The sequence below is a fragment of the Gymnodraco acuticeps genome, unplaced genomic scaffold (assembly GCF_902827175.1).
Source record: "Gymnodraco acuticeps unplaced genomic scaffold, fGymAcu1.1, whole genome shotgun sequence".
Taxonomy (NCBI): Eukaryota; Metazoa; Chordata; class Actinopteri; order Perciformes; family Bathydraconidae; genus Gymnodraco; species Gymnodraco acuticeps.
This window is the reverse complement of record NW_022991386.1, coordinates 510,943-535,814: the sequence shown is the minus strand read 5'-3', so window position 1 is coordinate 535,814 and position 24,872 is coordinate 510,943. Positions and strand designations below refer to the sequence as shown.

Genomic DNA, 24,872 nt, shown 5'->3' with positions numbered 1-24,872 from the left:
TTTTTATCGAAGGAACCGAATGGTAAAAATGCTAACTTACTTCCGGGTTTTAGGACGCGTCACTGCGGTTCTCTAGAGATAGCTAAGATCAGCGCCATATAGATATAATCTATCTATATGGCGCTGGCTAAGATAAGATAACTTTAACAAGATGCCTGTGTGCTTAGTACCAGGTTGTTATCATACCAGCAATGGGTCTTGCTCGTTCTTTCGCTTCCCGTCTGATGAAAGGACCAGGAGTGGCTGGATCAAGTTAGCTACCTAGCTAGTAGCTAGCATGTTAGTTAGTACGTGGGTTCCATCTGTTATAAAGTGCACACAATTGTATTTTTGTGCACTGTAATTCGAACATTGTGGGATGCTTTTCTGTATCGGTTGACTTGTCATGATCAAAACATTCAGGTCTTAATGATAATATCAAATGTGGCCTTCAATTTGAAAAAACAAAATATTTGCTTTCTCAAAATTCCCCAGTATTTATGGATTTTCTTAAAGCCATGTAATTAGACATAGAATTAATGAAATTGTGCAAAAGAAAAAAAGCCCAACAATTTGACACATTTCTAAACACCTTAATTCCAGAGTGACCACTCACATGTCATGGTATTGAGAACACAACCATTATGCCAAAACGACCAAATCATTTTGTATGCAATTGGAACAGATGATCTGCTTTCACCCATCTTTCCATCCATCTATCCATCCATCCATCTATCCATCCATCCACATTAGTATAACAGCACCATGAATGACAGACTGAAAAAGGTTGTTTATTTGAGCAAGAACAGGTGCAGACATTTTGCAGAGGACTTTAAAAATAGAAAATGTATAAGAATAGAGTTAAAAATAAAGTATTCAGTGTTAGATTCAGATCCCAGAGTAGTGTCTCTTTTCTAAAAGTCTCAATGTGTCTCACTATACCCAGGATATTTTGGGTCTCACGTGTGACCTGCTGGAGGAAGTTCTGGGATTCTTTTCAGGAACATTCCTGCTCCGTTTCTCGTCTCCTGATCTCTGCGGTGAGGTTTGACTCTGAGGATTTACATTTGATTTAAGAACTGATTTAGACCTGCTGTTTTCCGATGATACATGTGAACGTCCGGATGATTTGACTGAGGATTGTTTTTCAGGACCAGCTGATGAGTTTGGATTGTAACTTGTGTTATAATGTGACGTTGATGGCAGCTGCTCTGAGTCCTCTCTCAGGTCTGGTGGTGATGAGGCTTCAGGGCTGGAGGAAAAATAAAAATAGTTAATATAGCTGCAATAGGATAAAAACATATTTATACAAAACAAAAATATACACCATTAAATAAATACATAACTGATGCTTGATCATTCAGACCAAGTATTGGAGGTGTAATGATGCCCCCTTTGTCGCGAGCATGTTGCCAAGGGTTACACATCACACTTTAAAGGTCACTTATTATGCAAACTTCTTCATGTCTTTTATACATAAACATGTAACACCTCAGCCTCAGGAACAAAGACCCCTCTCTTTTTGTCCTGATGCATTTATATGAAACCCTGTCTGAAAATGAGAGGATCAGATTTAGGCCTCTTTGTGATGTCACAATGTTTTTTTGGTTTGTGGCTGCGTCTCCTGGGAGGATCGTTTACTCAAACATCAACTTACTGATCTGGGGTCAGTTGTTCCTGCAGACACTTCCTCTCATTGATGGAGTACGAGTGGAAGAAGAACATCCCGATCAGCAGCAGAGCGACGGGCACCGGGGAGAACATCACGATGAGAGCTGTCGCCACCCCCCCCTCGTGATGACACGCACCCGCTCTGTAACCCACAAACCTGCAGACCAGGAGGAACAGGGATGTGACAAATGTACACATTTAATATATGAATAATTGGAGGGTGGATAAAATATTATTTTGGATGTTTTTTTTAATATATTTAGTATTTTAATTTAATGTTATTATTTTTTTTATATGAAGACTATATGTAATTTTTATTTAATCTGAATTGTTTTACACTGAACAAAAATATAAATGCAACACTTTTGTTTTTGCTCCCATTTTTCATGAGATGAACTCAAAGATCTAAAACATTTTTTATATACACAAAATAACCATTTCTCTCAAATATTGTTCACAAATCTGAAAAAATCTGTGATAGTGAGCACTTCTCCTTTGCCGAAATAATCCATCCCACCTCACAGGTGTGGCATATCAAGATGCTGATTAGACAGCATGATTATTGCACAGGTGTGCCTTAGGCTGGCCACAATAAAAGGCCACTCTGAAACGTGCAGTTTTGATTTATTGGGGGGGTCCCGAAAACCAGTCAGTATCTGGTGTGACCACCATTTGCCTCACGCAGTGCAACAGATCTCCTTCGCATAGAGTTGATCAGGTTGTCATTCAATTCACGGGCAACAGCTCTGGTGGACATTCCTGCTGTCAGCATGCCAATTGCACGCTCCCTCAAAACTTGCGACATCTGTGGCATTGTGCTGTGTGATAAAACTGAACATTTTAGAGTGGCCTTTTATTGTGGCCAGCCTAAGGCACACCTGTGCAATAATCATGCTGTCTAATCAGCATCTTGATATGCCACACCTGTGAGGTGGGATGGATTATCTCGGCAAAGGAGAAGTGCTCACTATCACAGATTTGTTCCGATTTGTGAACAATATTTGAGAGAAATTGTTATTTTGTGTATATAGAAAATGTTTTAGATCTTTGAGTTCATCTCATGAAAAATGGGAGCAAAAACAAAAGTGTTGCATTAATATTTTTGTTCAGTGTAATATTTATTTAAGTAGAATCTTTTCTTTTTTTTTTACTAAATGGTTTTTATTTTATTAAAATGTCATTTAATTCATTTCAGTTATTCATTTATTTATCATTTTAACTTACTAGAAAAAAATCTACTTTTTGTCTTTCCTTCATGTTAACATTTTAATTTGGATTCAAGATATGCTGCATCTTCCTCTGTTTTGTTTCGCTTACTGAATACTGCCTGCAAAGTCATTCGTTTGGAGTTTTGAGCATGTATGGGACAAACAAAGTCAATAAATACTGAAAAGACTCACTGTAATATCAGGGTGGAGATGCCCACAGACAAGCCTCCTGCCAGCTTACTGCAGAAAGCATAACAGGAGAAGAACAGCGGCTCCAGGTCTCTGCAGGACGGGTTCTTCATCGTGAAGTCATCCACCACATCTGGGAGCATCGACCTGCAGCAGGGCATGGTGCAGAGACTCAGTCACCACAAAATACGCAAAACAAATCTTAAGAGCTGCAACGAGACAGACAATTACTATAAATCAACACTAAACTATTACAAGGGTTCAGAAACCAACTACAGAGAGACAGAGCTAATAAAAAGAGGAACACATTGACCGCATAAACGAAGACGTATACATAGAGATTCAAAACAGCTGCAATGAGATGTAAATTGTGTTCCTGAGAAAGTGTGTGTGAGCTCCAGCACTACTGATCCATCTGTGGGTCTAAACCTCTGAATGGGTAAGTAATGGACTGTGCTCTTTTTTCTGGAGCGTTTACCTCGGACTGTAGGAGCTAGCTTAGCATGCTAGCTGGTAACAAGTTAGCAACGCTCGTCAGATTGAGAGTTCAATGGAGAGAGAAACGGTGTGTTTAACAGTCTGCAGGAAAAGGTAATCTAGTAAACATGAGTAAAGTTCAAATGCTGCTGTCGTTGAAGAAGCAGCGACTCACTGCTGCTGCTGAATATATAGTGGCGAAGTCCCTCCCTGTCCGGTGGACCTCCATGGGACCTTATTCACGCCCATCTACTTCCGGTTGATGGGACCTTATTTCGGAAAAATAATGTATTGAAGTCAATGGAGAGAGAACACTTATCTTTCGATCCCGTTTGAATTGTGCCATCAATTACACATATGATGTTTGTCAATCTTAAAAAATTATTTCCATGTCAAAAAAATCACAGTTTGTCGTAAAACTGTTGAAATATAAGACTATGAGAAATAGGCAACTAGAAAGACTACAAATCCCAGAGTAGCGTAAGTGATGTCACAATTGTTTTCCTCCACTAAGAGATAGCTAAGATCAGCGCCATAAAGATAGAATATATCTATCAGTGGCGAGCCATCAGGGCCCTCTGTGAGGGCCTAAGATATTCTAAAAAATTATATTTGAAAACATTAAAAAAAAACATTTTTTTTAAAATATTATTTTTTATATTATTTTCGAGGACTTTATGACAGGTTCCGCCCGCTGTGAGGTCTATGCAAGTGGTGCAGTGACGCGTCCTAAAACCCGGAAGTAAGCTGCGCTTGGATTCCCTCGACAGAAAGCAGTGGGATTTCTCCATAGGGTTTTGGAAAATAGCTCGAAATATGGTCTGTGGAAAACGAACCTGTTAGATAAATGCACGTTGTGTTCAGCCGGATAATATCCACATGTCTATCCTACTTTTACTATTTTTGAATCATAAATCTAATCGATAGATTTATGATCGATATATTTATGATTAGCATGATGGCTCACTTCAGTGATAGTGATGACATCAGTGATAGTGATGACATCGTTGCGAAATTATTAACCAAGTCATTTTCAAGATTGAGTTACAATGATCAACTGGAGTGGCATAGGATCAGCTGCATGACCCGCCATCAAGTGCTTCATCCAAAAGGACAGGAGGATGAACTTTGTGTTTCAGTGATTTGATCATCAAAGGTAGGCCTAAGTCATTTTCAATGTGGGCCGCGTGCCGACTTAATTCATTTGTAATCGCTACTTGACTGTGGGTGCCCTGTCATGATAGGTGTTTATATAAATAGTGTTGTTTTGTGTGGTAGAGGGTCGCTGTCATTGATGCGTTTTGCACCCCGGACCACTGTTTTGATATTCCGCTGAAGTCTACGTTGAGACGTAGGGGGGGTCAGAGGGCCTAGGTATAAAAGTCACGGCTCGCCACTGCTTTCTATATGGCGCTGGCTAAGATAAGATAACTTTAACAAGATGCCTGTGTGCTTAGTACCAGCAATGGGTCTTGCTCGTTCTTTCGCTTCCCGTCTGATGAAAGGACCTGGGGCCTCATTTATAACACCGTGCGTAGGATTCACATGGGAAGGTTGATTACGTAGTAGAAATCCAAAAAATTGGTTCAGAAATATTCCGACATTTTCCGATTCACAAAACATTGCGTACCGGCGAGGAAAGTGCGTACGGCACTTCCTACGCCGGTTTCCCTTTATAAATCACAATCGAATCGAAATGCGGTGCAGCTTTTGCGGGCTTCACGTAACGCCCATATTTGCCTATAAATAGTCAAAGAAACGCCCATTCATTCATTTTGACTGACTGCATGAAGAAGATCGCAGGAAATGACGACAGAACAGCTAAAAAAAGACATCTCGCACCGTGTCAGATTTTGGTTATTTTGGGGAGGTCGAGATAAATCCTATTGTTTGGTGGATGCAGTTTGAACCAGAGTAGCAGCATGGAGGTTGGATCGTCACCAAAATAAATAAATAAGTGGTCCGAAAAACAATACACATAGCCGGGGACAGGAGACACCCCCTTGATGAGAAACTGTAAGAAATGATCGGGGAATCCCTCCGGAGTGGAGTCATGACGACTGGATCTGACGACCCCCCCCCGCAGCAACTCTATATCCACCAGTTAGAGGAAATACAACTAATTAGTGATGGGAATTCCGGCTCTTCTTGGTGAGCCGGATCATTTGGCTCGGCTCACCAAGAAGAGCCGGCTCTTTCGGCTCCCAAACGGCTCTTCAGTTTACCACTTATTATACCTTTTAATTCAATCAAATGTAGCCCTGTTTTGACTAATGAGTTATATGTGTACACATATATCACTTAAATTATTCAATACATCCTTTGTACTGAAGTATTCAAAAGTAAAAATTACATGTTTAATATAAATGATTTGCTGTGGCCAATTGTTTTCATTGCATTTACAGACACGTGCAACTCTCTGATACCACCCAATGAATGCATTGACTTGCTTGTAGAACCACGCTACACAAAACAGATAGCAACACCTATAAAACTATTTTAAAAAAGGGGCTACTGTATCGACCTATATAAAGTATATAAATATATATTTTTTTTCAAAATACCAAAAAGATCCTGCATTTTAGCCATGCCTCATTTCGCTCTATTTGCTCTTTCCAGCGCTTTTTTTGCAGGGGGCTGATTCTGTGAGCTGCAGCTGACCACGACCCCCTGCAGGAGAGGGGAGCGTGCTCTGAGATCAGCTGCTGGGCTGTCAGAAGAGGGGGAGAATCTCCGTCCTCCGTGTTTTATTTTTATAGAAGTAAGAAGAGAAGTAATGGGGCAGAAACCTTCCTTTTTACGCAGTGGTCCAGACATAGACATCAAACGGCGACACATATTCAGTTGCCAGTTACTTTGGCATTAGGGCAGGGATATCTAGATACTTTCCAAGGTTTGACAAAATGAATTGTGCTACTTTTAAAGCAAGCAACGATGTTTTCAAATCTGTAATCAAAAAGCTCCTCAAAAACACTATCGAAGCAGTTCCTGCCGTTGCTACGTTAGTTCAAACAGTAACAACGGACTACTTTTCTTAGCGGATGCATGTCAATTTAAATCAATACATAAAACTATTTTTTAAATCACTAAAATCATTTTCTAAATCCATAAAAGCATTTCCATTAATATTGGGAGTCATGTCGTTACTTTGTTGAGAATGTGGCCGTGTAATAAGCAGGATAATGTGCACATTGCATAATGTGCCTTCATGCCGATCTAGATCCCTCCGCAAAAATGTCTCGTTCGCGGGCGAGAGCCGGCTCCCGTCGTTCACATCACTACAACTAATGTGTTGTGTTATATTAGCTGTACAATTGACCACATATGGTTTTCTTAGTTTCCATACCTCCTGTGTTTTACGAGCGACTTATCAAGTCTTGGCAAATGGCATAAAACACGATTAAACGTGAGAGTATATAAAACCATGCTCGTATCTACAACCTATAGAAATGCAAAACGGCGTCAGTTTAGACGTAATTCTGTCCTCCTGCTTATCGCATCATTTATGAGAAAACATTTCATAACATTAACACAACATATTCAAGGTGGTTTTAAATAACATATCCGTATTTATTTATTTCTCCAAGTTATGTTTTTGTGTGCACTGAGGTGTCTCAAACAGGCGTTTGTTTAATCATTTTAAGATTGGCTTTAATCAATGTTTGAAAATGAATTCTTCATATATGATAAATGAGAGGTAACATTTTATTTATGGTATTATTTCCACATATTTCTCTCCATTCTTCCTTCTGCCAACGGTGTCGCAGTTTCTCGTCTCTCCCGTTTTTGTGCTTAGTGCGTACGCATGGGTCAGAGTTTGCGTGGAGGACCGCACATTTTCCCGTCAAGTTAGTATTTTATAAATCGCAAACATTGCGTAGAAACTGGCGTACGCCATTTTTTGAGCGTATATCCCTTTATAAATGAGGCCCGAGGAGTGGCTGGATCAAGTTAGCTACCTAGGTAGTAGCTAGCACGTTAGTTAGCATTACAGCCTTGTCATTTTTATTAGCCTTAATATCAAGTAACATTAAGGAACCCAAAATGTTAAACAGTAAGAGTAGTAGTCATATTTCGTGAACCCTTTGAAGAGTACTGTCACCGGTGTGATCATTCTATAATACACAATTTAAGCCTGGGGGAGAAATGCTAACGCTAGCATCGGTGATCGCCGATCTTTTCTACTTCACACTATCTGCACAAATGGTTGACATTAAACATTAAAAAGACCAGGCAGTTCAGAGAGAATCAAAGGAATGCAGGCAGGCAGCTTTGCATGACATTCTTCTGGACGTGTTTCATTGTGGTGATAGTGAGGGTAGTCAATCCTTTTGTTGACAAGACAGTAGTGACGGCCATCTTGGTGACGTGTGTTGTTGTGAGAGTCTGCGAGACCCTGGCCCTTTCTCATTTCTCTAACTCCCCTCCTCGACTCCTATCCTCGAGACTTAGTCCCGCCCACAGGAGATGCGAACGGAGGAGTCGAGGAGAGAGGAGGGGAAGCAGCAGGCGGTTAGAGAAATGAGAACTCCTCTCCTCTAAGCGGTCATCTTAAAGAGACGTCCATTAATGATGACAGGAGGCACAGCAGCCCTCTGTCTGATGGACAGATGTGTTCATGACGACTTATATATTTACTTTTAATTCATTCACAGTGCGGTATAATGAGACAATAACAGGCTACATATGCGGACACACACACACACATACACACACACACACACAAACACACACACACACCTACACACACACACACACACACACACACACACACACACACACACACACACATGTATATATTTATATGAATATATTGTAGTGCCGTGAAAAGAGAGTCGGAGGCGGTGTATTAAGAATGGAGTTCCAATCTTTATTATCCATTACTTTCAGAGAGGTTAACACATGCACTGCTCTGCCTGATGAGCTAGCAGGAATGGCAGCTAAAGCTACAGGTGTTCCCCACTAAAGGGTCCGTGTGGCAACACAATAAGCAAGGTGAATTATGTCCAATAACGTGTCACAACACAAGCCCCCCCAGAATTCACACATAAACAAAATCAGCATGGCGGGGAGGAACGACACGCCGACCCCCACGACTCCTGAGCACGGGAGTCGGAAAAGTGACTCCCGCCTGTGCGGCCCCCGGAAGGGGAGGGACCGGAACAACAGGTCTTAAATCCGTGACAGGGGACGAGGCCGGGGGGCGGCCCCGTCGCGGAGGTCGAGCCAGCACCACAGGCTGGTCCAAGTCCAGGTGAGCAGCCTTCACCCGGTCCACCGAGACGTGCTCGGCCTTGCCACCCAGGTCGACCACCAGGTGCTTGTCCCCGTGCTCCAAGACCCGGAAAGGCCCATCATAAGGGGGCTGCAGGGGGCCTCTGTGCGCATCGTGCCGGATGAACACGTGCTCCGCCGAGCGGAGCTCTGCGGGAACCTGGGACACCTGAGTACCGTGCTGAGTAGTAGGGATCGGAGCAAAGGCCTCAGTGGCGTCACGCAGGAAAGCCCGCTGGGCCGACGCCGACCAGGGAGCCGATGCATTTGGGAGGAAATCCCCCGGAACTCTCAGCGGCTGACCGTAGACCATCTCCGCTGTAGAACACTGCAGATCTTCCTTAGGTGCGGTCCTCAGGCCCAGCATCACCCAGGGCAGCTTGTCGACCCAGTTACCGTCCGTAAGGCCGGCCTTGAGGGCCGCCTTCATGGAGCGATGAAAGCGCTCGCAGAGGCCGTTAGCCTGAGGGTGGTAAGCGGTAGTCCTGTGCAGCTTAACCCCCAAACCGCCTGCCACAGCGTTCCAGAGCTCGGACGTGAACTGAGAGCCCCTGTCTGAGGAAATGTCTGACGGGGTGCCAAAACGACACACCCACGTTGCAATGAAGGCCCGGGCAACGTCTGCGGCTGATGTCGAAACGAGCGGAACTGCCTCCGGCCAACGGGTCGTTCTGTCCACCATGGTGAGGAGGTAGGAAAACCCCTGAGAGGAAGGCAACGGACCAACCAGGTCAATGTTGACGTGATCAAACCTCCTCTCAGGCACCAGGAAACGCTCCAACGGGGCCTTCGTGTGGCGGTGCACCTTAGCGCGTTGACAAGCCACGCACTCCCTGGCCCAAGTCCTCACGTCCCTTTTCAGTCCTTGCCAAACAAACTTCGCCGCTACCAAACGCACCGAAGGTTTAACGCCGGGGTGTGACAGGCCATGCACAGCCTCGAACACAGGACGCCTCCAGCTGGCAGGGACGACAGGCCGCGCCAGGCCCGTAGAGACGTCACACAGGAGAGTAATGCCCGCGTCGCCGAACACCACGTCCTCCAAGCGCAGCCCCACGCTCTCCACCTTCAGGGCCTGGACGCCGGGATCTGTGACCTGGTCTGCCGCCATGCGAGTATAGTCCAGGCCCAACTGGACGGCACCGATGACGACCCTGGAGAGGCAATCAGCAACCAGGTTCGACTTGCCAGCCACGTGCTTAATGTCCGTAGTGAACTCCGATATGTAGGACAGCTGCCGCTGCTGACGTGCCGACCAAGGCTCCGCCACTTTTGACATGGCGAAGGTGAGCGGCTTGTGGTCGACAAACGCCGTAAACTCACGGCCTTCCAGCATGAAACGGAAGTGCCGCACGGCCAAATAAAGTCCGAGGAGCTCCCGGTCAAAGGCGCTGTATTTGCGTTCTCTAGGCGTCAGCTGGCGGCTGAAAAAGGCGAGCGGCTGCCAAGCGCCCTCCACCCACTGCTCGTGCACTGCGCCGACCGCGTAGTCTGACGCGTCCGTGGTGATGGAGATGGGAGCCGTAGATGATGGGTGTGCCAGCAAAGCCGCCTGAGCCAACGCGGTCTTGACCTCAGCAAAAGCGCCGTCCGCCTCTGCTGTCCAGTCGATGTGTGCGGCCCGGGCGATGAAACGGTGGTAGAAAGTCACCATCCCCAGAAACTCACGGAGCGACCGGGCTGTGAGCGGGCGAGGAAACGCCGCAACAGCCTCCACCTTCGCTGGCAGAGGTGTCGCACCGCCCTTGGTGACGCGGTGCCCCAGGAAATCGATGTCCGACACCCCGAACTGGCACTTTGCAGGATTGATGATTAATCCGTGTTCGTTGAGCCGTGTGAAAAGGGCTCGGAGGTGGGACAGGTGCTCCTGCACTGAAGCGCTGGCGACAAGTATGTCGTCGAGGTAAACAAACACAAACGGCAGGTCCTGCAGCACCGAATCCATCAGGCGCTGGAACGTCTGAGCGGCATTCTTGAGTCCAAAAGGCATCCGCAGGAACTCAAAAAGTCCAAAAGGCGTTATCACTGCTGTCTTGGGAATGTCCAGGGGGTGCATGGGCACCTGGTGGTATCCACGCACCAGGTCCACCTTGGAAAACACCCCCGTACCGGCCAGATGCGCCGAAAAGTCCTGAATGTGCGGCACCGGATAGCGGTCAGGCGTAGTGGCGTCGTTGAGTCGGCGGTAATCCCCGCACGGGCGGAACCCGCCGTTCGATTTGGGAACGACGTGCAGGGGGGAAGCCCAAGGACTGTCGGAGCGGCGGACAATGCCCAGGCGCTCCATGGTTGCGAACTCCGCCCTCGCTACAGCCAGCTTAGAAGGGTTCAACCGCCGGGCCCTGGCGTAGACAGGAGGCCCCCCCGGTAGTGACGTGGTGTTCCACGCCATGCTTAGTGGTAAGCGCAGAGAAGGTGGGAAGCGACAGGTCTGGAAACTCGGCCAACAGTCTGAGAAACGTGTCTGCACCTGACAGTGAGCCTGACAGCCCGTCGTACGCTGCGCTCTCAAGTGTGCACACGAGGGAAGAAAACGTTAAGGCATCAACCAAACGCCTATTCTTAACGTCCACTAAGAGTCCATGAGCACACAAAAAATCCGCTCCGAGGAGGGGAAAAGAAATGTCCGCTGTCACAAAATCCCAGCTGAAACGCTGTCCTCCGATGCACAAACACATAGGCCTCACGCCGTATGTGCGAATGGGACTGCCGTTAGCCGTCGTCAATCGCGGTCCGTGCCCCCCACGGGCGACGTCTTCACTCGACGCTGGAACTACGCTCCGTTGAGCGCCCGTGTCACACAGAAACAAGCTCCCCGAAACGCTGTCGCTGACGAAGAGGAGCCTGCACGTGCCGCCGACGCTCAGAGCCACTACTGAGCGCCGGCCCCTCCGTTTCCCGGGGGTTTGTAGCTGCACGGAGCGATGCATCTCTTCGCCCTTGTCCCGAAACGTGCGTGGTAAACGCACTCTCCGGCGTCTCCACGCCGGCTAGCCACAGCCGTGTCCGGCCTCCGCCACGCTTTCTTGACTGCCGGTGGGCCGCTGAGCGTCGCGGCTAACGTCTCTGCCCCGGGCTGTTGCGTAGCCAGGAAAAAACGATCCGCTTCCTCAGCCAAAGCACGGGGCTCCGTGACAGGCGTGTTGGCCAGCGCCGTCTGTACCCGGAGAGGCAAGTGACGCAGGAAAATCTCCGTGAATAAAATCCGGGGATCTTCCCCCCCTAGCAGATTTAGCATTTTCTCCATTAGCTGGGATGGCTTGCTGTCTCCTAGGCCTTGAATGTCAAGTATCTGGCGGGCCCTCTCCTTAGCAGATAAGCTAAATGTCTTAAGGAGAAGGGCCTTAATCGCCTCATATTTGCCATGATGTGGGGGGGCTGCGATGAATCCCACCAACCTGGACGACGTGGAGCTCCCCAGCGCTGCTACCACATGGTAGTATTTTAGGTCCCCGTCACGGACCTGTCGGCAGGCGAAATGTGCCTCCACGTGTGCGAACCATGCCTCCGCGGCGTGCTCCCAGAATTCCGGCAGCTTTATGAAAACATCGCGCTCAGCCATGTTCGTTAATTTTCCGGAAACTTTCTCGGAAAAGTCAGGGTCACCAGTGTAGTGCCGTGAAAAGAGAGTCGGAGGCGGTGTATTAAGAATGGAGTTCCAATCTTTATTATCCATTACTTTCAGAGAGGTTAACACATGCACTGCTCTGCCTGATGAGCTAGCAGGAATGGCAGCTAAAGCTACAGGTGTTCCCGACTAAAGGGTCCGTGTGGCAACACAATAAGCAAGGTGAATTATGTCCAATAACGTGTCACAACAATATACAATTTCAGAATCAAACAGAGCACTCTCATAATAACGTAACACTATCAGAGACTGGATATACCCCCCCCCCCCCCCCCCCCCCCCCCCTCTCTGGTCGCTACAATGAGGAAAAAAAATTACGGGCCAAAAATTGTATTTACAAGTATTAAAAGTAAGCAGAGGACACCAAACCAACTGAGACCTGTCTGTCCGCTGCATCTACGCACTGTACAACAACACACACACTGTACAACACACACACCTACACACTGTACCTACACACGCACCTACAGCTCCTAAAGCATATAATCAGGCTACAGCCGTTGTGTATTTTATTATGTGAAGCACTAAATGGTTTTAGAAAACTATCGACTCTTTGTTTGTAGATATCTACTAAACTAAAGCAAATACAGAGAGTAGGCCTGTTATACTGAGTGATATATATTATACACACTGCTCTGCTTTCTGCACGGACCTCACAGCTGTTCTCTCTGGAAACATCGCCTCGTGATGAGAGCAGTTAATAAAATAATATCCAGGGGATGCATGCAGAGCTGTCATTGGCTGAGATAAGTCCGGCCATGCGTCACGTCTCTTTGAAACATCTCTGTTCCCGGAAATGCATCCACGAAGGAGCCGTGGAGGACCCATCAGTGTATCCTCGGTTATAACTCCTCCAGAGAGCCTCCTCGACGCTCGATCCTCGAAGTGCATTTAGAGAAATGAGATGTCCTTCAACATGGCGCGCTAAAATTCATTTCCAGGTCACTACCGGAGGGCCGAGGAGTCGAGGAGGGGGATTTGATGAAATTAGAAAGGGCCCAGAGATGTAGTCCATTAAGTGTTTCACACACACAAATGTGTTACTTCACAGTTTTACTACACATTTTTATTTTTTTGACTTGCAAAATTATCTTTTAAATTGACAAACATCATATGTGTAATTCGTGGCACAATTCAAACGGGATCGAAAGATAATCTTTCTCTCTCCATTGACTTCAATACATAATTTTTTCGAAATAAGGTCCCATGGAGGTCCCCCGGAAGGGGAGGGACTTCGCCTATCTATATTTGCTCTGTTTGAAAAAATGATAGCAGAGTACGAGGAGGAGCTGTCTCTTTCCAAAGAGGAGAACAAGAGACTCCAGAAACTACTGGACGCTGTTTTACAGCCTCAGCTTCGGATACACAGAGCAGTAGTGATGGTGAGATGAAGCCTTATGAAGCTTTGAAGCTTTCCAGCCAATTGGTTCGCTAAAGGGTTCATCTTCCCTTTAAACTGTGGGTTTTCTCCGGAAGTTTTTCCTTGTACGATGTGAGGGTCTAAGGACAGAGGGTGTCGTATTGTCATACTGATATTCTGTACACACTGTGAAGACCACTGAGACAAATGTAACATTTGTGATATTGGGCTATATAAATAAACATTGATTGATTGATTGATTGATTGATTGATTCATCTCATGAGGCTTCATCATGGGCTTCATTTGAACACAAACCCCCCTGTTGGTCAAAGTGTGTAAAACAGGCAGATTGGACATCTCAACAGTGTGCTCTATCTCATACCGAGTTCCCAATGAGTAAAGCCGTAGAATAACTCTAAACAACGAACATTAAATCATATTTTCATGTTAACAATATTGTTTTTATTCCAGTTGAATGATTGTGATTGAAAAGCCTAAGGAGGCTGGTAAACATTGCAAAGAGGGATCCTTAATAATATTCGTAAACTCAACCGATCTGAATCGCTTCGTGAAGCAGTCACGTGGTATCGACAGGCAGCGAGGCTTCGTTTGTCATCGGTGACGTCACTGGCACAAAACGATACAAGCCTCGATACAAGCTTCACAAAAAGCTTCGGGGATTACTCGACACACGCTCCGAAGCCTCGGCGCAATACGTAACATCACTACAGAGCAGGTCTGTTCCCTTTACCCATAATTAACACTTTACACTCTTCAGTAGCACTTTATTATCACATTAATAACACTTTAGACCCTTTATTAGCACTTGCTGCAGGTATGTGAAAATACACGATGCTGAAGTTCGCTTCCGATTCAGAGCTTCCGATTTGGCAGTTAAGGGGAAAGTTAAGGGTGAAGGGATTTAATTTACAGCGCTGAGCGAACAATCCTCCATGTTTGAACCTCTTAAATCGCTGCATAGCCGATTTATTTGGACTGGATTATCCCAGAGAGTCTAAAGATTCTTTATAACCCAGTTTGAGATTTGTGAAACCTTAATTCTATTTGTGAAAATACAAAAAAGGAAGATGTTGTTGCTTTTTTTTTACATCTAGACCCAGTGCTTGAATTGGGCCGGTACTCACAAGGTGCAGGTACTCCGTAAGATGCCGGTACTCAGCCGCCGCCGGCACGTCATATATGCCCAGCGTACCTAGATGCGTCATGAGATGCCGCCGGCGTGGCTTAATAATAGTGCGAAAAGACAGCGGTTGTTGCCGGACAAGGAGTCGACTGCAAATACAGAAAATGCTGCCTGTGTTAGAAATGTTGTCTGATGGGGAGCCTTCTCTGGTCGAGCCTCCTGCTCCAAGTTCTGCATCCCATAAACCAACGTCTGGATTCCCCTGTGTCCTCCCTTGCAGTTCCATTGATTCCCTCTCTCCTTTCCTGCTGAAAGATGAGTGTACTCAGGGACGAGGAGTCATTTAACCAGCCGCCAGTAGGAGTCAGGCTTTACTTTCTTTTATATCCATAAAGAAAAAGTAAATCTGTTTACAGTTCTGTTTCATGGATGTTGAGAGGTATCCATATATCTCTTCACTTTGCTCTCAAAGTGCACCAGATTGATGCATTTAACTTCAATATTTAAAAAGAAAAATCTTCCCGGGGGAGCGTGCCCCCGGACCCCCCTAGAGGAGGTCAGGTCCACTCCCCACTTATAAAAATAGCACTTTACCCCTGCACCCCCTCTAATCTCAGGTGCACCCTGAGTCATTTTGTTTAAGTACAGTGAGCCTTTCTAAAATATACAAGAGACAAACACACCAGCATTATAGGATATACTATATGACTTCTTCTTCTTGTTTTTGGGCTGTATAAATAAATTGACTTGAAACAGTTTCTGATTTAGAGTACTGGCACCTTTTTTATTCCAATTCAAGCACTGGATGTAATGACAATGAAAAGGTGCAAAAATACCACCAAAAAAAAAACAAATGACTATAAAGAACCAAGACAACCTCAGGAGATTCAAAACAGCTGCAAAGACACACGAAATGACTACAAAGATACACAAACCAACCAAAGCAAGATACACAATTATTTTAGAAACAAGAACTTCTACATAGATCTGCTAAGAGATGAAAACTCAACAGGTGCAAAACAACCACAAGGAGACACAAAATGGCCACAACAAGACCAAAAGAACCAAAAAGAACCAGCAGAAAACACACACACAAAAACCAAGAAGAGACTCAAAATGACTACAAGCAGCAGGTCTGAGAGTGACTCACCAGGGCAGCAGGAAGATGGTCGCCACGCTGAAGCCCATCAGGACGCACATCACCAGGAAGACAGGGAGGTTAGAGGGGACACAGGCGACGATTATCACCGCCGGGATGAAGAGCTGAGACAGAAACAGGTCAGAGTCAGGGAGAGCGAAGGCGTGGGAAACGACTCACATGATCGTGTTTAATATCTGTGATGTCTTACTGAGAGTCCGATGAGAACGGTGGCCTTCTTTCCTATTTTCAGAAGAACTGTCTGCCACAGAGGGACCGCTGCCGAGGAAGAGGCCTGCAGACATATGGAGGAACTTTAAAGAAGGCTTTTTAAATGTTGCATACTACATACATATCATGTGTGTTGCACCTCACCAGGAGAACCAGCAGGAGGAGCTGGAAATGCTCCCCCTGCCCCGCTGCATGGCTGCAGAAGAGGGCAAAGTTACCCAAGGACATCTGAGAGATACGGAAAAAAATATAAGAAATATTGTGCTTTTCTGACTTTTAAAAACAGAACCAAATTAGAACATTGAAAACCAAGCAAAGTCATGCAGAGCTGTCTGAACAGAGTCATTCTTCAGTAACCCAAAGTGGACCTGGAAGGCGAGCGCGCTGAACACGGAGCCGAGCAGCAGCCGCTGATATGGAGCGTGACGGATCATCTTCTTCAGAGACGAGAGACAGGAGGGACGCTGTCTGTCCTCAGAGACCAGAGGAGCTGCAGGTGAAGACAAGATAACACGGCAAAGAAACACCAGGAACGATCAGAATGAACTTCAGTTAAATCATCGTGCGCCACCACAGACTTTTTTGAGTTAAACACACATGGCATACACTTTCTATAAAGGTTACATATGATGCTAAATCCACTTTTGTATACATAAACATGTGTGTGTCCCCTCTGTGTTAAGAGACTCTGGAAGTTTCAGGAACAAAGACCCCTCTGATCCTTTTGATGTCACAAATAAATCATATAGTCTTCATTAAAAAAATGCACTGTTATTTCTTTTATTAATGTTATTTTTTACTTTCACTAAGTTATATTTTATAACTAAGTTTATTGTCATTATTTGTATGGTAGAAATGTAACGAATATTTAGCCTTGTTTGTCACGGGTAAATATTCTTTACATTTGAGTGGAACATGATGAGGTAAAGAAAGTAAAGTAAGTGTTATTTCTAATATATGAGCAGTGTCTCCTGGACGCCTCACCTCGCTGCTCCTTCACCCCGAAGAAGAGCACGAGGCTGCAGAGGAAGAACACGGAGCCCGTCACCAGAGAGGAGGTCAGGAACGCCTTCCGCTGCCGGGAGGAATACATTCACAGATTCAACAAATAAAATAAATGTAAAATGTATTTTTCTGTTAATCATTTTGGGATTCTTAATAAATAAACAACCCAATAAATGTAAATACTTCAGTGCATGTGTTTATTTTAAAATGAACAAATCCCACATTAACTTAATTATTGAGTTCTCTTTCCGTCTTTCTCTGCTTATAGCTTGAGCCATGTATTTATTTATTATCATGGCAGCTTATCCCTCTAGGCTAATAACACACACACACACACACACACACACACACACACACCATGTATACATCACTTCAGGGGACATTACATTGACTTACATGCATTTCCTGGAGACTTATCCTAACCTTAACCATAACCAACACATGCCTAACCCTTACCCTAACCCTTAACCTTACCCTTACCCTAACCAAGTCTTCACCCTAAAATTAATGATTCCCCGCATGGGGACCTCCAATTTGTCCCCATAAGGGAAGCCAGTCCCCACACGTGACTATGTAAACAGATTTAGGTCCCCACAAGTATAGTAATGCTAGACCACACACACACACACACACACACACACACACACACACACACACACACACACACACACACACACACACACACACACTTAAGTACAGAAGTACAGGTAACAGGAAACCCCTGGGACTGTTTGAGAACAATACGGAGAAATGCAGTCGGGCAGCTCCTGAAACTCGAGAGTTTTCTCCACGTCTTATCTTCAGTTTTACCGTTTCCTGCAGCGGTGCGGCTGGAGGTGAAGCTGATGTTGTTTCAGAGTCCAGATGTTGACAGGCTTCTTGTTTCTCTGCGTTGTAAACAGACACAACCTGACCCTGAATCACAGACGCTAACAGCATCGCCAGCACCTCCACACTCATTCCTGACAGGAATAAGAAGAAGAAAAGGAGTATTTAAATACTTTACTGCAGTAAAATACCACACTGTGAAGATACTAAGAGTACTAAGTAAATATCACTTTCAAAACCTTACTTGAATGCAACATATAGGCCCACTTAAGGATGAATTGATAGTAAAATATTCAAGATTCAAGGCTTTTATTGTCATGTGTACATTAGCTACAGTGTAGATATATCAATGCAAATCTTAGGTCACAGGCTCCTCCAACAGAGCCACACAATAAAACAGATAAAATAGTTAAAATAGTGCAAGGAGAGTCTATACACAATTATCTATTAGATAAATAATGTGTAAGTTGCAAACAGATGAATGTTATGGATGTTCTTTAAAAAAAAAAGTTCCCCGTTGGAGTTATTTATCTTTTTCAATTAAAGGGGACCTATCATAAAAAATGCACTTTTTGATGTCTTTTATACATCAATATGTGTCCCCGGCGTGTCAGGGAACTCACGCAGCGTCAGGAAATAAAACCCTCTCTCTTTTCCTCCGTACCTAAATCTCTAAAAACGGAGCTACAACGGAGCTGATCCAGATTTGCGTCCGAAATGACGTAATATCTGAAATGTGGACCCACGGGCCAATCAGAAACGTTGCTATCAGAAACAATGCCCGACTGTTTTGGACGTAATATGGTCTGTGTTTACATTAGCATCGCTAACACTCAGAGCTAACCTGTACTGGAGAGCATGTGTGTGAAGAAGCAGGAAGTAAAAAGGAACTCACCTTGTGGTATAACCGGCAAGAGAGAAAGCCTTTGAGCTCCAGACTGTTTCAGAGATAATCCTTGATAATCCATGATATGGCGTTTCATCACGGCAGCATTTAGTTTAGACAGTAGCTGCCGGGTCCCGCATGAGCTCAGCCCCCTCCTTTTTTTAATTTATTAATTTATTTTATTTTGTAAAGCTATAAACCCCAAATCATCACTTTTGAAACAGGAAGTGAAATAGAGGGATATGAGGCGTGGCTAGAATGGGTGATCTGTTTGGTATTTTGAGCAAAACACTTTATAGACATGCTTTTATATATTTTCATATATCTGAGACCTGTGCTATTGCCTACAAATAGCATGATAGGTGACTTTAACAAAAACAAGTACCAAAATAAATCAAATAAATAATAAATAAAGAAGTTAAATAAAAACATTTATAAAAAATTAATATATATATAATTGAAATAGTACTCTTCAAGATGAGAGCATATTGCTTTCAATTAGAATAAATGATCAGATATATTATTATAGTTTTGGTTCTTGCTGTGGATCTCTTTATAATCTAAGGTGATGGTGGTCTTACTGTAGGCCGTGGCGGAGTCTCTGTCTCTGTTGCCCCCCCCCAGGAACATGTTGAGGGAGACGTAAGGCACGTGGTAACACTGTTAGTGGACGACAGGAGAAAACAGGAAGTGACGGCAGCAGAGTGTGTGACACCACGGTGGCATATAGATGATTAAAGGGGCGCTATAATGCAGATTTCCATGTTTCATAATTGTATAATATAAGTGTTAGTGTACTTGGATAACATTTTTTACATTGTTGATATGTCACTTTCAGGTTTTTGAGAACTTCTTCCACCTCAGTTTGTTCACATCTCTTAAAGAAGCCTTTTTTGGGTTTTCCATTTCCTGTTACATAGGTTTTGGTGCATGTAAATGGTCTGCAAAGCCTCCATTGGATTCCTTTGTTTACTTCCGGAATATAGTGACATCACTACGGAACACTCACGCTCATATTGGCTAACGCTCCAACACATTGTACGTGATAGGCGAAGGGGCGGGACATCTCTAAGCGGTTGACCAATCACAACAGAGCCGGCCAGCTAACCAATCAGAGCACACTGCGCTCTGGTTTCAGACAGAGGGTGAAAAGAGGTGCTGCAGCACAGACAGTATGAGAAAAATAAAGAGCTTTTTGAACATTAAAGCATGGAGACATGTAGAGACACTCCATACTGATATACACCTGAACATCAGCAGGAGAGGACTCTTTAAAGTAGAGACACTACATACTGATATACACCTGAACATCAGCAGGAGAGGACTCTTTAAAGTAGAGACACTACATACTGATATACACCTGAACATCAGCAGGAGAGGACTCTTTAAAGTAGAGACACTACATACTGATATACACCTGAACATCAGCAGGAGAGGACTCTTTAAAGTAGAGACACTACATACTGATATACACCTGAACATCAGCAGGAGAGGACTCTTTAAAGTAGAGACACTACATACTGATATACACCTGAACATCAGCAGGAGAGGACTCTTTAAAGTAGAGACACTACATACTGATATACACCTGAACATCAACAGGAGAGGACTCTTTAAAGTAGAGACACTCCATACTGATATGCACCTGAACAGCAGCAGGAGAGGACTCTTTAAAGACACTACATACTGATATACACCTGAACATCAGCAGGAGAGGACTCTTTAAAGTAGAGACACTACATACTGATATACACCTGAACATCAGCAGGAGAGGACTCTTTAAAGTAGAGACACTACATACTGATATACACCTGAACATCAGCAGGAGAGGACTCTTTAAAGTAGAGACACTACATACTGATATACACCTGAACATCAGCAGAAGAGGACTCTTTAAAGTAGAGACACTACATACTGATATACACCTGAACATCAGCAGGAGAGGACTCTTTAAAGTAGAGACACTACATACTGATATGAACCTGAACATCAGCAGGAGAGGACTCTTTAAAGTAGAGACACTACATACTGATATACACCTGAAAATTAGCAGAATCTCTTAAATGAAGTGATAAGATCTTGTATCGCTGCCTTACACTCATGAGGGTCTCGAACAGGCAGGTGGTGATGAGGCTCCAGATCAAAGTGAGGGCCGCGGACCCTCGAGGGACAAACCACAGCAGCAAGTAGGACAGGATGGAGAAGGGGGTGGAGAGCAGCAACCTGAGGAGAAACAACATGGCCGCCTCTCTGTTCAATACATCACAGCCTGAGGAGGTAACAGGAAGTGAGAGGCTTCACAGACCCACCATGGAGAGAGTCTGCCGACGGGCGTCCAGCGGCTGCGGCTCACCAAGTATCCCACCAGGGGGTCCGTCAGCGCGTCCCAGGCCCGGCTCGCAAACAGAACCACGGACACAGAGGACACCTCCATCTGGGGAGGACACTTTCTTTTGAAATCCAGAGCAGTAGTAAGAAATATAGATATGTTTTGCAGTGATGAAAACCTCACTGAAAGTAAAAGGGATGAATGTGCAGTAAAATGTTGTTAAGATTAATAACAGAACCACAGACATAGAGGGGGCCTCTATCTGGGGAGGACACTTTATTTTTGAAGGGCAGTGTAGTAAAGCATATTTTGCAAAGGTGGAAAAAGTATTCAGATACGTGAAGATATTCCACTATGTATAGACATAATAAACCTTACTTTATAGGCTACATAACCAGCAACTTAAACTAAACTTATTGAGAAGAAGTTTAGGCTAATTAGGCTTCCATCTATGGAGGGTACTTTATTTTGAAATCCACATACTGTCAATGCATAAGGTAAAGTAAAAACAGATTAAAGAAGAGGTATTAAGCATTTTATTGCAACAAAAGTACCAATACCATACTGTCAAAGTGCTCTATAGAAAGTAAAAGCATGTATGTCTTACCTGCACAACGTCCAGTAGAAATATCTGCAGAGAAACACTGATGGCTGCCGTGGTGATCTGGTATGGGACCCCCCCCACAGCGTAACACACCTTCCTCACCAAAGGAATCCCCCCCGACCCCTGTGAAGAGATGGGAAATATTTATAAAAAACTAAATGAAGATATTGCATGTCTGTTAACTGAATGATATTGAATAATGCTGGATCGGTTGCAGAAAATGTACTTGTTTAGGATTATTTTCAAACTAAACCATAATATTATTTGGAATATTAAAAGGTGAATTACATTAAAATCTATGACTGGATCCAGATATTAATTAAAGCAGATGCTATTTACACCCGGGTGTCCGTAGGTAACAATGCTATTTACACCCGGGCTACACATTAGCTACTGTTTTGGATGTATAGGTATTTATGGAAATGTTTCTTTGATAACTTCATTCCCTTGTGCTGCTGCGTCAAATTGTAATTCCCCTTTCATGAGGGGGGTCTGTGTGGGACATTTATTTCCTTACAGCCATGTTCACAATATAGCACAGGTGTTCTTTGTCCCTGATGTTCAGGTAACCTTACCAGGCCATTGTAGAAGGAGCAAGAAGATATGCATACAGTGCAACACCCGGGTGTTAAATAGCTACAGTGCTTAAGATACGATGTGCCTTTATACATCCTTAATAGCATCTGCCTTAATTAATTACCCAATTCTATTTCCCCTCTAAATACCTGCAGGTTTGAACAGACGATTTGTTGCATTGTGGAAAAAAAGGTGGTTTCCATTTATAGTTTTTTTCTATATTACACTTGAATTTTTGCAATTGTGTAAAGAAAGAGATTTAAGGAGACAAAACCTGGTGAGCCATTGTTTTTATTTATTTATAAACAAAGCATACGCTTTACTGTTTTGGTGCGATTACTTTCATTATTGCGCTTTAATTTCTAAAGATGCATTAAAGAAATACTAATAAATAAAAACCTGTTACTCGCACATCATCTAAATTGAATATAATAGCCTACTCCTATCTTGTAATTCATATTAATACAAGTCATTTTTATAAAAGAGGAATATTTAATTGAATAAACTCACCCTCTGCTGATCCTCACTGCCAGAGTTCCTGTCTTCATTCTGTTTTAAAACTAGACTTTTTAAAACCTGCAGATGATCTGTAAACTTCTTAAAACAACTCATGCTTCACAGTCAGGAGGAATGAAGTCCACATGCAGAGCGACAGCCTCACTCTGCAGGAATCACTCAACAAAAGATCTCTGCATGAACAGACGCTCGGAAATCTGGATCAACGACTTCTTCAGCTTCAAAGTGCAGCGCTAAAACTGTCTAATAAAATAAGTTATTATATAGCTTTACAAAACACGATTTATTAGTGAGGAAAACAATCATAATTTCATTGTATTTACTAGAAAATGGCTACAAGTCTTTTAATAAGTGATTATTAAAATATACATCCAAATAAACGTTTAAAATCTGGTTTGTGGATTCTTAAAGAAAAGCATGCAGTTCATGTTCTTTAAAATAATATATTTTCATGGTTCTTCCAATATTTGTTTTAAGGGAGCACGATCTAAGCACTTGTTGGTAGTTTAAGAATATAACAAAGTGCATGATTGAACAACACAATGCACTTACATTGCTTATAAGAGAATACAGATATTGCTGCCCTGACCTCTTGTGGAGCAGAAGAGGCATTTTCCTCCGTCAAAAAAAGTCCTGTAAATCCTGATCTTCCTCCCCTGTTTACAGATAGCACATTGAAGGACAGCTTCAAAGCTATTTAACACATAACATACAGTATATGGAATAATAATATCGGCATATGATTTTAACTCAAATAAATAAATAGTCCTTATTATATATTATTGTCTTCCTGCTTTCTTACACTGCAGACGCTTTTCTGCTTGCTCTTGCCTCTGATTACTTTTTTATGCTGATTTTCCTATTTTTGTTTTCTGAAAACTTCGAGCAGCGGCTCCTGGACATTAACTTATCACTGGGACAGTTATTCTTCATAAATAGATGGAGGGTTTCAGCCATATTTCAATATTTTTACGACAACCTCAGTCTTACAGGAGCGTGGCCTAGCAACAGCTAAAGCCTGGTACAGCATGCTATTTAGCTTAAGCTAGTTAGCAGCAAAATGCCTCCGTTCTCTACAGATGACTTCCACAAACTTCTACAGAAGATGGCCGTGTCGGAAATGAAAATGCAACGGTTGGAAGTTAACGTGGAAGTGAATGGACTAGGTTGGAATGACACCACTTTACCAGTGTTGCAAAAATAATGGACAAAGGCATGCTAACTCACAGCTAGTTCGCAGCTACAAGGATTCCAATGAACAGGGGGGCTGTGTACCGGGAAATACATCTACAAGTGGTAGTCCTCCCTGGAACTCTCTGGGTCCAAAGCCTAAGAGTAAATCATTTCCATGGGATTTGGGAGGACGAATAACAGGCAGAGCCCAGCGCTCTGAAATCTGTGATGCGACCGGCTGGCCTGCATTGTTATCACCCAGGAAGAGCGCCTCTTCAACCCCTATTCATACTAGGAAACAGCCGTGGACAGCTGCTAAAGGGAGAACTACAAACAATCCTCCTAAACCACCAAGTGTGCCAATCCAGAACAGATACGCTCCGCTGACCGAGAGCCGGAGATCTCTTTCTGATGACCTGGATAACCTGTCCTCTTTTACATGACATTGCATTTAGCTGACGCTTTTATCCAAAGCGACTTACAATAAGTGCGTTCGACCAACAAAATACAAACTTGAAGAAAACAGAATCATAAAGTACATCAGGTTTCATAGAGCAAAAACATTTCAAGTGCTACTCAACTGGCTTTAGATAAGCCAGTCCTTTATTAGTATATAAGTGCTTTGTTAATAGTTCTATCGCTCGAAGTGGAGTCG

The 24,872-nt window shown here is 43.9% G+C and overlaps 1 protein-coding gene across 1 annotated transcript; it reads right to left on the bottom strand.

Annotated features, from left to right (window-relative positions):
• Positions 1–749: 749 nt before the first annotated feature.
• On the bottom strand, positions 750–22,475 carry LOC117563146 (sodium-dependent lysophosphatidylcholine symporter 1-like). The gene is made up of 14 exons (XM_034241321.1): positions 22,470–22,475; positions 21,956–22,075; positions 21,329–21,453; positions 21,116–21,242; positions 19,601–19,679; positions 18,116–18,267; positions 17,285–17,375; positions 16,669–16,790; positions 16,445–16,528; positions 16,281–16,364; positions 16,082–16,194; positions 3,051–3,194; positions 1,637–1,807; positions 750–1,231 (listed from the first exon to the last, which is right to left on the bottom strand). The coding sequence occupies exons 1-14, from the start codon at positions 22,473–22,475 to the stop codon at positions 916–918; spliced, it is 1,734 nt and encodes a 577-aa protein (XP_034097212.1). The 3' UTR covers positions 750–915.
• Between the last annotated feature and the right edge of the window lie 2,397 nt (positions 22,476–24,872).